This window comes from Dreissena polymorpha, chromosome 11 (assembly GCF_020536995.1).
Source record: "Dreissena polymorpha isolate Duluth1 chromosome 11, UMN_Dpol_1.0, whole genome shotgun sequence".
Classification (NCBI taxonomy): domain Eukaryota; kingdom Metazoa; phylum Mollusca; class Bivalvia; order Myida; family Dreissenidae; genus Dreissena; species Dreissena polymorpha.
Window position 1 is genome coordinate 17,922,753 of NC_068365.1, and position 18,806 is coordinate 17,941,558.

At 33.7% G+C, this 18,806-nt stretch overlaps 1 protein-coding gene across 2 annotated transcripts; it reads left to right on the plus strand.

Annotated features, from left to right (window-relative positions):
• The first annotated feature begins 1,747 nt into the window (after positions 1-1,747).
• On the plus strand, positions 1,748-15,335 carry LOC127851023 (uncharacterized). Of its 2 annotated transcripts, XM_052384462.1 has the most exons (10): positions 1,748-1,876; positions 3,134-3,304; positions 3,562-3,769; positions 4,122-4,417; positions 5,451-5,591; positions 6,005-6,241; positions 6,925-7,040; positions 8,744-8,885; positions 12,620-12,959; positions 13,084-15,335. In XM_052384462.1, exons 2-10 carry the CDS (start codon positions 3,140-3,142, stop codon positions 13,557-13,559), a joined length of 2,121 nt encoding a protein of 706 aa, XP_052240422.1. In that variant the 5' UTR covers positions 1,748-1,876; positions 3,134-3,139; the 3' UTR covers positions 13,560-15,335. The 2 variants fall into 2 exon arrangements, with proteins under 2 accessions (XP_052240422.1, XP_052240423.1); XM_052384463.1 differs by lacking the exon at positions 3,134-3,304 and having other exon boundaries at positions 1,759-1,876.
• Positions 15,336-18,806: the final 3,471 nt, after the last annotated feature.

An 18,806-nucleotide genomic window follows, 5' to 3' on the forward strand; every position in this document is an offset into this window, starting at 1 on the left:
CTTATTATTTTATTAACTGCGGTTTGCCTGTACCTGCATTCTCTGGTTTCGTAAACGTGATAAACATTTAATATCTTGTCTGAATCAACAATGCAACAATTAATAAAGATGAGCAAATTAATCACGTTGAAAATGGTGTACAATATTTAACTTCTTCAATAATAAATATAACCTAATATGGGCCTTTGCATTTTAAAACTTCAAAACAACAATTGTTATTTTAAATGTAAGTCTATTAATTTCAATACACACGTTTTAATAGCATCTCTTCTTCACATTGTCTTCTTTTATCGAACAGTTCGACCTTTTTAAATACTAGTTTCGGTATAAGTGTTTTATGCGATTCAGATCTAAACATTGTACAAAGGGGCAACATGAACACGAGTGTCTTACAAAGAAATGTGTTGATGGTGATGACGATTATTATATATTGAGCAGAAAAACGAACAGGAAATGAAGCAATAAAATCTTAAACTTATCGAGCATCAAGGTGTGACATTGTCAGTTAAATCTAGTACTAAACAATATTTCAACCAAAAACGCTAATTTCATTCGAAACTATATATAATAACGAGCTCATGTGTTGACATGTTCATTTCTTATAGAAAAGAACCTTTTAAAAACTGTTTTATTGTGATAAAATAGCAAATGAGGAATGCGTAAACGTGAGGTTACTGTGTTTTAGTGAGGTTAGTAGGAACTTCTAAGATCTTTAAGTTTACGTGTTTTTCATGAAGTAGCGGATATTTTCACCCAAACTCCACTTTATATTTATATTTCTTTTAAATGGATACGCCCACTTTGACTGTATGGGGCTTGTTCTTTCCTCGTTTTTTTTGTTTCGAGATCGTAGACGTCCGGATAAAAATGTTATTGATCGAAAACCGTCCACAAATCTGTTGTCTACTTACGTAAACGTTCGAAAAATTGAATGTAAAAATATTATTTTCTCGTATAATTTTTATTATTAACGCACGTGTAAAGACAAATATAACTAGAATCACGATTATTTAATTCCCCCGATGCCGTTATTTAACTAAGAACTAATTTATTGCCCCAAAAATTGGTTTGCCACCTGTTCCGATAATTAATGTTTTATTTTTTCACCATTGTTACAAATATTCGAAAACGATTTTGAAGACTGAAAGTTGTGCACCTAAGAAAACACATTTCGTAAAAGTTGATATGTGAATGTCCGAACAACTTAATTAAATGCATAAACAAACATGTCACCTGATTTCCTATCTTCAAAAATCACTAAAAGCTCAAATATGTTATAAAGACATACATCTGCCAATAACTATGTATGTAAGTAATTCAATTTAGTAAACGTATATGTCGATAAAAAGCTTCATACACAGGTTCATTTATCTATTGTTATTACTAATATCATTGTTAAGGAAAGTTGATCTTTTATTGGCAACACTATCATACATCTAAGTGTAAGCCAAAACATTGTTAAATTATGTAGCATATATTATCTCAACTGCCATATCATACCCTACGAAATGTTAACTGCAAAGTCCACTTTGTGAGTGTATTATCGGCAAATACCCGTTAGCTCTAAACAAATCTAATACAAACACTTAAATGCAGACGACGCATATTTAATATGAACAAACATTACGATCACGTTAGAGTAAATCGCTTCTGTTATCAGAAGACCAATTATATCTAGTGTACATAAACGAATGAGATAAAAATTAGCCCCTACTAAATTGTCGTTACAATTTGCATAGATTTATCTTTCAAATTCAACGAGTATTAACGAAGAGATTGTACAAGTGGTCCTTACACAATTTTGCAATGTAAATTTAACCAGACAAATACTGTCTGAATATGTGGATGACGTTTTATTGGGTTTGATTAAAACAAGGTAGGTTCATTAATTTATGAATCAACTGCGGTTATTATGGCGGGTTATTTAAATCATATGTTGTGTTTTCTTTACTAAAATATTTAATTGTATCTATCATAGTTACTCCTTGATAACAATCCAGAAATTGAAATTAGTAAACATGTCTTACGGATACTAGATCAGTATGCATCACAGTCCAATATCGTCGGCTATGATGTTGTTGCTCATTGTCATTTGCGACGACTGTGAACTCGTCATAAATTAGCCAATACATATAGTGGCTAGTTAAAGGGTTCTTTTCTCCTGATGTCGCTTCTTTTGAAGGTTTCATTTTGAAGGTTTATGCTCGAATGTAAGAATTACATATCTTAATTTGTGATTTCATAAAAATAATATTAATTTTACATGAACCCGGGTTGGAAGACATCGCAGTCAGGTACTTTTTAAGCTCAGGTTTAACATGTAAGCCTTTATTATTTGTAATTTATATTTAATTGATTTTGCTACAGGCTCCGCAAGCACTGCTATGTCTTATGAGCTCTAAAAGTAATATCTAGGACACACACATTAAAGGCAGCGCGTCGTGACCCAGTGGTTATATTTGTATAAGTTATTACAGATTTTTCAATTGAACGATGATTGTATAATATGCACATTTTTTTCCTGATATTTGAGTATTTATCTTTAAAATAATTAATGTGACCTTTACATTGCTATGGGCGATACGCAATTTTCAAATGCTAAAGATATACGGAACGCTTTTAAAAAATGCATTGTGAATTATTTTAGGTACAGTCCTTGTTTGTAACCTGTTTATTAAAGCTGTAAACCTGATATGACCTTTGACATTTACGTGTTTATTAACCTTTGAGTCAGTAATATTGGTATGGGTTATCGCGTTGACTTTATTTATATGTTTTATGATAAAACCTAGGTTAAGTGTAAGGCGAGGCTAACCATTTACCGGTTTGAATATCAAAAGCTTTGGATAGACCATTAAACACGAGCGCCCAAAAGCTTTTGATAGACCATTAAACACGAGCGCTCGTGGAAAAAACGATTTTCTTCATTTACTGAGACAATTTTTTTTTGGTTATGCCCCCAAAGCAAACACATTCCCTCTATATAATATATGTGAAAAGGCATTTATGTTTCCCTATGCAGTAAAGGCATCCGTGCGCGAAATTTAACAAGATATTCATTGTAAATTGTAAGGTTAGTAAATATTATAAATTCAACTGCAAACATCATATCCGATTCTTAATTCGTTTTAAGAACATCATGGATGAAAGCGACATTGATAAGATGAACATGGATGCCGCATTTGAATGGCTAGAAAAAATGGAAATTTGCCACAAACTGAACTCACTAGATGAGATGAAAGACCTCATCCGAAAAACACTAAAGGCGCAGCCAGACCAGTTCTCACAACAATTTAAAGATACGGCAAGGATGACAATATCTAAAAATTGTGTTCTATAAACAATCGACTCTTCGAATATTTTTTTCATATTTACAATATAATAATCATTGCATAGAAAGTATCAGAGCGTGATATTTGTTTGCTCGATTGATTATCATTCACGACAATTTAATGTCAGTTAGAAATTAAATTATGTATATAACAAATACAATGAACCATATATCTGAAATCTGGTAGACCAAACGCTAATCCTTTCACTATAATTATGTCATGGTTACAGATCAACACAGATGTTTCCAAAGCACTGGCACAAGACAAGGAGATGAAAAGAAAGTTAACATCCATATACGACACATTCATAGATGAACTCAAACAGTTACCAAGTGATGTCGGGGCGTCCTTGGAAACAGAATTCGGAGATGTTCGTTCAAAACTTATTATCAATCGGGACAGACTGCGTAAAATGGATTGCACAATCGTTGTTGCGGGTAAATTATATTATATTATACCATGTGTGTACGTTTTCTAAAATATAAGTAATCTTAAATGGCGACTTTGCTTACATCCGATATATTAGAAATATAACAGGTATGTTGGCGTTAATGCACCAAACTCTAAGCTTGCATGCGGATTTTCTATTCTAATATAAATGAGATAATTTAACCGCGATTCGAATAGTTCAACGCAGGTTGTCTTCTAAGGGCTAGCTTATGTTTTGCGTCTTCATTCAGTTACAACCAAATATTGCGTTACAACATGTTTTGTGTGTGAGCGATTATAATTCCTTTGGTAAAATATTATTAAACTTAATAACACGTATAATCATTTTGATAATTAAAGGTGAAACGAGTGCGGGTAAAACGAGTTTCCTGAATCTTTTGCTGGAAAAAGATGTCCTGCCGTCATGTCACTTGGCCGCAACATCTATTATATGTCGAATTCATCCAATACCACCTGCATCAAAACGCTATTTTGAAGTGCACTTCGCTGGAAAAAAATTCAAGAAGTACACTGTTTCGGACCGAGATGACGACGATATGATTGCCATGTTAAAGAATGAAGTGACCTGTCGCGATGCCAAGTATGATGGAGCTATAGTGGACCTCTATTGGCAGATACCTCTTCTTGGAGAAAACGTAAGATGATAATGTTTTCTTGCTTCTAAACATGTGAGTATTTTTTATTATTATACTGTTATTCATCGATAAAATGGTATAATTTAGTTAAAGTAATAATTGCGTTTTTGAAAACAACCTTATCAGCTTTAGGCCGCACGATAAATCGCCTGGCGCTTGCCCCAGTTTTCAGCTGAATCTTATCTGTAATTGGCATGCTTTCAATGCAAGTGGAATCAATTCGTGTTGAAAGAGTTAATTTTAAAAAGATCCTTTTCATTGTCCCGCTATCGAATACAGTAAATGTTACATTTTTTTATAAAACGAATCGAGATCGATGTTGTTGTACTGGCCAGAATTTTCAATATAGTTCGAGTCCGCACGTAATGTAGTCGTTGGCGTTGAATAACTTCATAAAGTATAAAAAAACAGATACAAACCCACAAGCATCCCGACGAACATCTCGACGAAATTTATTAACATAATTGTCTGTTGTTATTGAACTCTAGAAACTTAAGGTGCAATTAGATTGGTAATTATCTACTTACGAAATGTTGGTGTCGTCATCAAGGGTGATTAAATTCCCTTCAAGTTACCTTATTCGGCACACAGATGAGTGACATACTGTGCCTAGTGTTCGAAGTTCCTGTCTGAACCACATACATGTACATAATATTACTCAAATAGAATTACCCACATTATAACTGCTATACACAGTATAACCAATATTTATATCATTTAAGAGCATATGCTTGCCTGATGTGCAAAGTTCAATAACTTTACTGAATCGGTTTTGAATGACAGAAATAATGAATGCAAGGCATATGATTTCTATTAGTTATATTAGTATTTAATAAAGTATGTAGTATCTTTCTAGACCCTAAGTCGCATATATGGTTTTGTTTAGTATGTATGGGGTAGAAATTAAAGCAACACTATACATATTGGAGCGAGTAATTGTCCATGGTGAACAATATAATACACATGTTTTTTGCTTCTTTCTGTTTCATCCCGTTTGACTTAATTTGTTACAAAAACTTGTTCATGTTTGCAGTATCACGTTACTATTGTGGACACGCCTGGTGTCGGTGAAAATGAGCCCATGTCCGAGAAATTGTACAAGTTCCTCCCAAATGCTACTGCCTTCGTTTATATTCTCAACAGTGCAAATGCTGGCGGGGTTCAGGAAGACAAGGTTTGTACTATGCTGGTATATAATACATAACGAAAGAAAAGCAGCAATGTTTTTTTCCAGCGACACATACAGTTGTTACATTGCTAACGGATTATTACGCTATTCAATTTGTTTGCATTAGTTTAGCGGCATGAATACATATAACGCAATAGCGCAAAACACGCGATCTGTACAATTCACTTGCTTTTTTTGATTATGCGCTACATGTTGTAAAATAAGCCGTATTAATTTTGTGTTCAACTCAATTGCAATATAGACAGCAGCGCCGACTTATTCAAAAGGATATCCGCTACCGTTGTTCTTGGAAAGGTTTTAAACAGGAATAAGAAAAAAGTATATTTATATCAACTAAACAAAAAGCAATATTTTACCCGTTATACATTATATGACATAATATATTGATTTTTGTTTAGTTGATACAGATATTCCGGAAGATATACGAGATAGAAGGATTAGAAGATCTGTTTAGAATGGATCCACGTTGCGTACTGTTTGTTTGCAATAAATGGGACAGTGTTGATGAAAGGTGTCGCGAAACATCTACTACGCAACAGCAAGTATGGGACGACACACTGCCTAAGTTAGAAAAATACATACAACGGAGAAACTTCCCATTGGAGAAAAACTTGTTCAAGATGAGTACATTGCAGGTAATGTGAGTTTAATATCAAGAAAAACAACATCAGGATTTTATAAGATGGTATGTAGGTTTTGCATTAAACAAACATAGAATATTGCATAATTGGTTCTTTCAAACCAATTTTTAAAACGATTTTAGAAAGATGATTTTGTAAGACTTTGACGAGCTCAAAACAATTGTCTTATACTTTTTTAGAATATGATAAAAAGACACAACACATATTTCGGAGGCGGAAAACTACAACGGGCGAGGCATGGTCAGGGGTGATAACCCCAAAAAAGGGTTAGGGTAAGGGTTAGGGTTAGAGGTCGGGTTAGGGTTAGGGTTGGGTTTAGGCTTACCCAAACCCTAACCCGACCCCTAACACTAACCCAAACCCTAACCCTAACCCTCTAACCCCCCCTTGCGCAATACCATACCATGCCTCGCCCGTTGTAGTTTTCCGCTTCCCCACATATTTACAATACTTATACATCCGGGAAATTGTTAACTAATGCCATTTGACGTTTATGATGGTATGTCACGATTATTTAACGTCATTCGATTATTCAATCAAACGAAGACTTGCCAATTGTAACGTTCAAATTATAACCTTAAACATGTTTAAAATAAGGTATTACTTATATAAGAGCAACTAGATACAGCTTGTCATATTATAATTACAAATTATAATTGATGTTCAATAACTTGCAGGCTCGCCGATATTTAGATAGCGACATGGGTTATAGTGAAACATACCAGCAGGTTCTTGGCGGCCTAGGGCGATTGGTAGTGGCGAGCCAAGTTGAACATAGTAACCGACACTTTTGGTATGGTCAATAAACAATAAGATAGAAAACGTATTTTTTATTTATTATTCATCGTCTTCTCACATATTATTATTTCACCACAAAAGTTAATTTGAAGCATGCGAATCAAATCTGCGATTGTCAAACACAGCAAACAATTTTGATTTACAATTTCAGATCAATATAACATATTATAAAACGTTGTTACATTTGTTAAATTTAATATGCAGTAAGATGTTGTAGTATTATTATATTGTGTTAAGTTTTTTTTTGCATATTACCAAACGTTATATAAATAAAATATAAGGAATGCGATTTATAAACTCACTTTACTAAAAAGTGCACATAGTGAGATATTTGTATACCTCGATTCCCGTCGTCCATCCATGATAATGTATGCGCATATGTGGATCCGTTCGTGAACGTTAAAGCCTAAAGTTTTGATATACAGTATGTTACATCATATAGCGTTTTCTACATTATTTCTGCAGGCTATGTTCCCGGGTTAAACATGGCCAAACCGAATATTAAGATTTTAATATCAATTTAACTTCGTTAAAGGACAATGCTGATATGTATAATACTAGTTTGTTGCATTAGGTAGTGATGCTATACACTGTTAAAATTATGTCCCTCGGGTCAAAGTTTCAAATAAACTTATCTCCAAATATGCGCAAATTGTACCGGTGTCGTCAAAAAAAAGCCCTTAATCAAGGGTTTTGAATTTTATGTCACTGCTCTACAGTTGATCTTTTAAGCTTTTGGAGATCCTCGTGATTATCTTGTTGTTTATACGCCTTTTTAAATCTGATTTAATGCAATTACAATAATGAAAACAATGCTTAATAGTGACTGCTCCAAGGCGGTAATCTCAGTTTTTATTATGTGTATATTCACAGTGTGTTTTCTGTTTAACCTGCTATAGACTCTTAGTATTGGACTTTTTGGTTTTGCTATAAAAATATTAAAACTTATTGATTTGTGCTGAGTGAATGTGGTAGCCCATATCCCCGTACATATTTTAACTGCTGTCATATTTCGGTCTTTAGATGCTGTTAGCAGTGGAGCTATTTTTGTTATCGGGATAAATCATATTTACATCTGATTACACCAATCTTGTTTGAAAATATATTTACTTACATAATTAAGTTTACACTACAATATATACTATTCGATTAGCGCCATACGTTTTGGCATTTATGTTTTCATTGTTTGTCTGCATAGGCGCATTTTTGTTTGTGAATAATTCTGGGATCAGTGTAGGTTCGGCTAGCTTTATAACCGGTTTAAATTTTTATGGCTTTGCATGTACCGTTCCAATTACCATTCGATTTTGGTCTGTGTATTTTTATAGAATGTTTGTTGTTTGTTTTCTGAAATAAAACTGGCGAAAACTTTTTTTCGCTCCAGATATAGTGTTAGTTTATTTTTAATAATGATTTTATTAACTGCATTTCATCTTTCCTTATGTTACAGAAATTCTGTTTCACTTGTCACTATTGAAGCTATTATTAAGTGTGTAATTTAACTGAACTCATATTTTGGTTTGATGTGAATGTTAATGCTATGTGGTCAAATATCAAATGTGTAAATGTGGGTTTTAATAGTTTATGCATATACAGCATTTTATAGCATATAGCATTACCACACGTAACCTTATAACTATTAAAAATTTAGTTAAAATATTTGAATTGAATAATTCTGTATAATTTTTTTCTTCACAGGTGGATTTCAACAATTGTGACGCACATATTGACGCATTGTAAATCAAGAATATATCGTGCCGGAAGTGACTTTTCGACAAAACAGATACTAAAAGAACAAACAGAGAGGAAGCTCAATAAACTAAGAAGTGATTCTCAAACGGTATATATAATTATATGCACAACAAAGTCATCTTAGTTCTGCTTTTATTTTTAAAATACGAACATTGATTTGTGTATATTTCATCGTTGAACGCAACAGTTCTTTTAATATATTCGAAGCTTATCATTAATTTAATCGGAAATGACATGTTGTTATGGTGTCGTTTTGAAAACAAAACACACCTCGTACATCACTTGTTTTTAATTTCATAAGATGTCTTAGCAAGATTGATAACAAAAACAGTTTAACACCATATACATGTATGTTCATATTACGCAAACTTATTATAATTGTTTATAGTTTAAATGTTCTTATATGCGCTCTGACTTGTTGGGAAACGGGTAACAGTTTTTTTTAACTACATGCATACATAATGTGTTCAGTCGATAAAACGAAAAGAAATACAGCAGTCAACAAATGAAACCTCAACACTAGTTCAATTAGAGGCTGACAAAACGTTATATAGCTCACCTGTGAAATGAGGCGTGAGCAATTTCAAACCCAGGGTTTGATTTTAATAATATTTGTAGAGGACCACTATATGGTGTTTTGACACCGACTATTAAACTCATAACAATTGCGGTTTCAGAGAAGATTGCTACTTTTATAAACACTAGTCTATATATATCTTATATATATCAACTAGTGTCTATATGGGGCGTCGATGGATTTTATTCCTTGGTATGACTTGAACAAATTTCGTAGAGAACTTCTTGAAATGTTTCATGCATACTATCTAACCCCTTACCCTTGCAATCGAAGGAAGAATATTATTGTGAGTTATTTATTATATAATTCTATATAAATCAAAATGTACATCCTAAAAAAACTACTTGAATTTTAAAAGATATCAACCCAGCCCATGGATATATGGGGTATTCAGAGTAGATATAGTGCCTGTGCCACTCGGCAGCAGCTACCACAGGTGGACGGGCACACTGCTTCTCACCTGACAATCAAGTCTTATTCCTGTTTTCGGGACCTTGGCCCAGCAATACTTTGCTAAGCGCGTCTGCTGGTCGATACGAATTGAGGAGGCAGGCACGTGTCGTACAACAAGCTGGAAGTTCTTAGAGAGATGGATGTTGCCAAAATTGACCGAAGCCAACTGAAAAGACCCGCTGAAGACAAGGCCATGCGTGCGGGAAGATTCAGAACTGACGCGTGAGATCAAGCGCTCCCGATTGGATACGCCACGGTCAGGTTGTAGGCTTTAGAGAAACATCTACAGACAAATGACATAATATTTAGTTTAGCGTTGATGATTCTGTACATCGCAACGGGGTTGTTTTGATCGATAGGTAGGAGGTTATCAAAAGCGACATCACATGCATTCCAATCTCCAGCAGGCTCAACTCAATCCTTATCTCAGTTGGACCTCACAACATCTATATTAAGCAGGTCTAAGCTCCAATATCAGACTACAAATACAAGGTGAAAGGACAATTTTATGAAGAGTTTAAGCGTATAATAGCAACGATCCCTAAGACAGACGTCGGTATAGTACAAGGCGACTGGAATGCAAAAGTTTGAGCAGACGCCTACCACGAATTATCAGTACTCTATGCAGATTTGGCATTAGGTAGACCAACGACAGAGGGTAGAGACTGCTTGAGTTCGCCGTAAGCTATAAACTGCAAGCTCCGAACGGGCAATTGCATATGAAGATCGGTTAAATGCTGGCGCAGCAAATGATTTTCTCCAGCATCAACAAGGCGAACACAAGCACTTGTCCTTGCGCATACATCGGCAGTTACCACGACTAAGTAATCACCGCCATCAAAAAGGAAGTTCAAAAGAACAAGCTAATCACTAAGAACTAAATTTGAATTGTGGAATATGAAATATCGAAATATAGTAGAGGCTTTTCAAGCACAGATCATCACGCGTTTGCAGCACTGATCATCATAAACATTGACATCGACACCATCACCAACAATATTAAAAGTCCTGCTTGCATCGGTGGAGTAAGTTCTATGGAGAGAGAGAGAGAGAGAGAGAGAGAGAGAGAGGGAGAGAGGAAGAAGAAAAAACATGGTTTACAACCATTGGCACAAAACTCTGCGACAAAAGATGAGAGCAGAGGCATCATAAGTACAATGGGCATTACTGTAGGACAGAGTACCAGAAAGCTAATACGAAGGTAAGAAAGAATATGAAAAAGGTTAAAGAGGAGTGGATTTTGGAGCAATGCAAAAACAAATCTGCAACGACAAAGAAATGGCAACAGGCTAAATTTAAAAGGCATTTTGAGCAGGTGGACTAAATACTGCAGCGATTTTATCACAGCCCGCTTCGATCAGACCCCGGTCATCTTCAGAACGATTCCAGACCCTAAGTGGACGACGATACATAAGGCATAGGAAGAAGAAGTAGTATGTAGTCTAAAGGCAGGGATAAACGCACGGAAGAGAGGCACATACACATCCGATAACGGCACTAAGCCAGAAGATCTGGGGGGAGAGGAAGTGACCCAAGGAATTTGCCTTGCCTTTATTCTCCTATCGAAAAAGGGCTACCTGAAGCTTGGCCATCCTAACGAAAACAAGCAAGGAATCACCCTACACCGATTTAAACGCAAGGCCGAGGAAATACTAACAGAAGAGTAGGCTCGATTTAGGGCATGGTAGAGCACATTAGAATAAATCTTCAACATGACTGAGAAAATTGCAACACCAACTTCATCGACGTTCAGAAAGCATTCGACCGTGTGTAGCATGATGACCTATGAAAGATTCTAATAAGCTTCCACATTGTGGAAGGGCTGGTACAAGTCATAATAGACATTTAATGACACGCAATCATCTGAGACCACCACATCATAATCTCAATCGGTGGCGGATGTAACTCTAACTTGAAATTTGCTGATTTTACGGACCCAATGGGTGGCAACCGCAGCGAGTTGCAATACCAAACCAACATAATCTCTCAAAGATCAGGCGGGTTTTGGACTAAGGTTAGTACAAAGAAAACAAAGATCATAGTGGACAGCACGAACGACATCCCCATGCACGGCATGAAGCTGGAAGAGGTGACCAAGTACTTGGCATTATCCCTGTCGACGCATGACACTGGTACCACTGAGGTTCGAAGAATAATCGCAAAGACGACTGCAGCCATTCACATTGCAAACAGCTGTCCAACCAAGTGCAGGCTCTACAAGTCCCTAATTGTGGCCATCATACTGTACCGCCTGGAAATGGGCGCTTCACGTGGACACATAACGCAAGACACGGACCTTTGTACACACGTGTCTCCAGAGACAGCTGGACTTGTTGGTCCACAGGAATCTCTTATGGTGATCGTGGCCGCCAGATGAAAAGCTGGATGGGCAATGTCAAAGAATTAACGTACCTCCCATGGATGATGTACTCACAGATGAAAACATAAAAGCTAACTGGCGGAGGATCTCTGTGCCTTCGTCCCTTATTTCCCCCAAACGACAAGACCAGTCAATGGGATGATGATGATGCTAAAATCCAGCCATAAGTTCAAATCCGCATTACGTTATTACAGTTGGCTGGAACAGATGTTTTATAAGAAACATATGAAGAAGGATTTCATGTTTTTGATAAAGCGCATGATTGATGGAAGCACAATAATTAATGCAATAATTAGAATACGTTGTCCAATATTAAGAGAAACGTGTATATATTTATATGTATGTACTATTTCAGTTTCTTAAATGTCGATTTCATCCAATACATGCACATTATTAAATATTTATTTTTCAGGTTAAGAACTCTCTTCTTAACGTTTGCACAGCTCAATGTAAGATAATTTCCTCGGCATTTAATAGCCATCTTAACACAGCGAAACCAAGTATTATATCCACAGTCGAGCAAAAGACGAAGTCAATATCCAAGAACGAGTATAACGAAGTAAAAAAAGAAGTAAAGCGTGAAATACACTTAGCTCTGAGTGAGTCATTCAACACCGATATTGACGATGTAACACGTGCTATTGGAAAAATGGAAGATCATATCAGAAGTGAGTTACATGCTTTGGAAGAGGGCCTGCGTGATGTCCAGCTAGACATGCAGAACGGAAATAGTGAAGTGAATTTACTACCAGGTATGCTTTAGTTATAAATATACCATTCTGAAATATGATAACGTTTAATACAGTATGTAATGTGTTTGTGTTTGACTTATATTTGTATTTGACTTATATGATATATCATAACTATGGATTAAAGGTCCAACACCTACTGATTATGAAGTGGAGCCTTTGCCGCTTGCAGCCAAAGTGACGTTAGGGCTGACAGCACCTCTGTGGATTCCAGTGGCAGCGGTTGCACTTTTGTTTATAATTCCATCTTTCTTTGTTAAAAAGACGGTAACAGTGGTGAAAGACGAATATAAACTCAAAGCATTTCGTAAAAATCCTGGTAAAAGAATTGCAGTTTGGCTAGACACAATTTTGAAGGAATTCGCATTAGAGAAAATGGTTCAAGAACGCTATGCACAACCAATGGAACATCGTATTAATTCGATATTTGAAACAACTATCCCAGCAAAGATAAGATCATACGAAATACTAATTGAGGCAATTGTATCCGACGCAAGGTCACCAGAGAACATTCATCCAGAATTCGAATTAACCATTAGCAAGATGAAGTCTGTTACTTTGCAAATTAACACTTTTAGAAGAAAATATAATCTTAATGAATGATTAAACCTACGTCAGTGGTCAATGAAACATATTCAGTTGAAATACACGAACTTTATTTATTCGAACACTATTATAACGCAGATGATTGAATTAATATTTTCTGTTCACATATTGATTTTTTATTATTATTAATAATTGTCCACTACTTTTATTTATAATACATCAATAATTCTTACATTGGTGATGTCTTATACAAGTACTTATAACATGTACTTCTGCCTCTAATTGTCTGTCTTTTGATTTTTTTTATAAGGATGCGTATGTCATATGTTTCTTTGCATTCGACCGGAATATATCTGCAACTATATCCATAACTATTTTGTGTTTCCCTTTGCGAACACTGCCCTTAATATATTATATGTTCAGTCGTGTCAGTAGATTTAGCTATACTGTTTAGTAAATTGTGTTTAGTTGCTTTGATTTCTTTGATATCATTATTATTATTGTGCATGCTATGTAATTGTTTTTTTATGACTTAATTTTTTTACGATTTCAAAAATTGTATTTGCTTAATTCTAATACTGATTTATTATCTTATTGAAATAATGATGAGTTATGTATAATTTGAAGTTAAATAAAAAAAAATTAGCATATGTTTTACAAAAGGTTGATCCAATAAATATCAATGTTAGATGTTTAATTGTATAAATCTAAGAAAAAAACAAACAATCTTGTAAAATTTATGTTATTATACACTGAATGCCTCCAACACTGGCTTTAGACGAGATATTTAAATTCCAAAAACGTGATATAGCCCATCGATGGCAATTACATCTGGTAAGAACTTTAAACGCATGCAATGATATTTTATCGGCTTTAATCATAACCTGATCGTAGATTGCACTTAATATCTTAACATTGAAAAAAAAAGTTGAGTATAATCGTAAAGAATAATTGAAATTGTCATAATTATTAATTCAACCAGTCATGTTTACAATTAATATTACAGTAAACATGCACGAGTTGGATAAACCATGCTATAATCATTACTTTAACGTTATGTTTTATATTAGCTGATGTCTGAATAGAAAATGATGTTAGTTATTATCGCCCGAAGGAAGTTGAATATTCTTTAAACGGTTTGTTTAAACTTAGACCATACAGTTCCTTTATCTCAATTTGTTTGATGCTCAATGTTTGCACTAAAATTATTCATACATATGATTATGTCTAGAATATGTGGCGATATAGATGTCGATTGAATGTCGAATTGTTCATTTTAAATGTTTATATAAATCAAATATGTTAATTTTCTACCCAAAACATTTCAAAATGTATTGGTATCTTTCAAACCATGTCAAAAATGTGCATTCCCTAAACTCACATTAAATTTGAGTCAAAACCTTGTATAAGCAAGAAAGTTGAGAAATTAAAACAACAGGCCTATGCAATTTATAACCCAATTAGCGTGGTGTAATATATACCTTATTTTAATGATACATTTGTTGAACAAAATAATTTTGGATACATGTTTATATGTATTGATTGTTGTGATATATTGTGGTGTATGTATTTGTCGGTTGATAATTGACTATATCCTTATGATGTAATATAATGAAACTTCCTAGCAGGTCTATCAAAAATATTCGATATGCAATAACTTTAAGAAAGTCATAAATTCAAATGACATTTCTAATTATACATGTATTCTATTATTTCAGTATTATGCTTAAACACTTTTAAAATGTTTCTTTCATTTAATGTACATGTCTTTTCGTCTATAACACTGTTCTAATTGTTTCAGCAGGTTTTATGCATATTAAACGATGATTTATTGGTGTACATAGTTTATATATCCCTTAACAGATACGAGAAAACCCTGATGTATCTCTATATTTGAATATCATTCTAAATCAATTAACTTCTTTATAAAAAAAAATATGTGTTTTAAATCATTCTGTGTTTTCAAATAATGCCGTAGTATAGATGCGTAGTTTTCAAGAATGCTATTCACGACCGATTTGATAGCACGAATCTCTAATTATGCGATATTCGACAACAAATTATGATAAAAAATTATATTTCAATTATGACACGGTCTTTTTTTCTTCAGTTTATATTTAAAACTTATTGTTGAGAAATATATTGATCCTAAATCAAACCATACTATAGAATGTAAATTCAACTGAGCGCATCGATGACATCATTTGTTTTTATAACAAAACAATCTATCGACGACTTCAATCATAAAAAATAAGCGAATAAGATTTGATGGTTGAAAAAGTACGGAAATACCCGGTGTGATGCCATTTTATGCATATTAAACGACGATTTATTGGTGTACATAGTTTATATAGTTTATATAGCCATTAACAGATACGAGAAAACCCTGATGTATCTCTATATTTAATTATCATTCTAAATCAATTAACTTCTTTATAAGAAATATGTGTTTTCAATCATTTTGTGTTGTCAAATAATGCCGTAGTATGGATGCATAGTTTTCAAGAATGCTATTCACGACCGATTTGATAGCACGAATCTCTAATTCTGCGATATTCGACAACAAATTATGATAAAAAAATATATATTTCAATTATTACAAGGTCGTTTTTTCTTCAGTTTATATTTAAAACTTATTGTTGAGAAATATATTGATCCTAAATCAAGCCATACTATAGAATGTAAATTTAACTGAGCGCATCGATGACGTCATTTGTTTCTTATAACAAAACAATCTATCGACGACTCCAATCATTAAAAATAAGCGAATAAGATTTGATGGTTTAAAAAGTACTGAAATACCCGGTGTGATGCCATTTTGATGTTAACACAGTGATTGTCATATGCAAACACATGAAGTGAAATTAAAATAGAAAGTAAATTTAAAAGTTCAAATACGCCTATGTTTCATGTAAAGGTAAAACTAATTTGAATCATATTGTTGTCAAAACGGCTTGTACACATGTGTTAGGGCGCGTTTAAGCACGAGCATTTTGATATACAACTGTGATCGCAATCACAATCATTATTCAAGTCTCATACACGAGAACGCTTATCAAATTACTTATAGCTTTTATACCCTAGTATCAGGAAATGTGCGATATGCTGTGACAGCTTTGTCTTACTAGCTCTTAATGGATATTATAACCATCCTTTCTTATTTATTAATGTCGAATTGCGCATTAAGAGTTAATAATATTAAGTTGATTTTATGTTTGCACATATAATTGTGTAAGATCCGAAAAAAGAAGCAGTAAATAATTTTAAAGCAATTTATTCCCCAAATCTTGATTTATTTTCTTGGCGTGAAAAAATCAACCTACTTTGCCTATGAACATGACACTGACAGGTTCTCTTAATTGGTATCGTCTTAGCAAAATCGGTGACATAAAAATCAAAATTGATATATAATATAAAAACAAATACGCAATTAAATTCAAACATTGTGCTGGTTTACATTTACAGCAAATACATACAACTCTCAAATAATTGGCACTAGTAACAATATTTGCATTTTAAAAATAATTGTTGCTTCTGAGTAACGTTTGAATAATTATTTTTACCAGCGGCATGAAAAAGAGAGACGTTCAATTCTTGATGCATCTCCCGCTCTCTGAAAGAGAAGGAACACACATCTTGTGTAGAACAACAAATTATGTTAGTTTGAGATTCTTACGCAGATTACGCAGTTATCGGCATGAAAAGCATCTACATGGATATTGACTTGGGCGAGAACTAACCCAAATAAAAAAAAATTACTTGATGTTTAAGATGACACCGTATGTTGAACTTTTATTTTCAAAACATAATTAGACGTGATTAGAACAAACACGTATAAGAATAAGCCTATCTGAGCTGAGATCATAAAATAAATGTGTTTTTACCTTGATGGTACGAGAGCTGGAAACCGGAGCAAAAAGGCTATCTAATCAACACTTATTTGCAATATAGAACCATTTGTGTAACGACAATACTACAAATTGTGTTGAATTGTACACTTTAAATAGTATTGCAACTCATATGTTCAATGCATAAGTTGCAACAACCTTCAGCAGTTAAAAGAAAACCTAACGAAATAGATATGCATACAATAATCGAGGGTTCTTCACAAACGACCTTCAAGCCTTAGAAATAATAACATTATAAAGAAATTGAGAACACCGCCTAGATCCGAGAAAAAAATCAGATCGCAGGTCACTCAACATAATTTGGTCAAATGTATCTGCTTAAAATTTTTAATATTCAGTTAGAGTTTAAAAAATTAACGGCTTCAAATTTCAGTTACGACTTTAAGAATCTTTAGTAAAGTACTTAGCCCAATTATTTGTGCAATTTCTGCACGATTAACATTGATTCATGGTCATTAATAACACATATATATAGCATTTGTAGATTATAAATGCCTTTAAATCAGTGATTCCAATATAGTCAAGGCAATGCATGAAATGACTATACATCTTCAAAATATACAATCATGCAATATCTCCAGCGAAAACAACTTTATTTAAACGATCGAATAAAGCCACATAAAGGCACGTTAATAAAGCAGTAAAATAGAAATTACATGAGATGATAACTCTTTGAGAGATAATAATCTACAGATGATAAATCCGACAACAAAAAAGACGAAGTGAGCTACAATATTCCTCGATATGTTTATATACTTTAAACTTTGAATGTTATCAAGTGTCAGTATAATAAAGGCTATCACATTTTAAAATCTACACAGGTGTGATGTAAAATGCTTAAACTCGGATAAACTTAAAAAAAGATAAGTAATGACTGCAAAATTGCAAACGACAATTTAAAGAAAAGAATAATGTTGTAAATTAATCCTTACTTGAAGGATCACTGGTCAAATTTTACAGAAAATGGATACGAAATGAATAATGAACAATGCAAGTACCTAGCGATATTGTAACACTCCATATTTTATTTCGCAACATAATAAAAAGAACTACGACGACTTAAGTACTGAACTTATCAAAATATAACAGACACCTATGTAGATTGTAAAGAAGAGATGAAAGTTAAGTTTGAAAAAATATTGGATAGTGAAGGAAAGATTAAGAGCTATTCAATTTGGCAAGTGTCTACTTACATAATGTACAGTAACTTTGCGAGGTATTCAGTTTAACTACGTTTTACACAGTTATATTAATTTCTCGGTCCTTATACGAAAGTGAATTTCACCCTTCTCTTCCACACACGAAAGCCGCAGCATGGTAATTTCTATCAACGGACGCTGTTAATGTCTGTTGTTTTTCTCACGCTCTGGTAAGCATGCAATATTTTGTAATCATT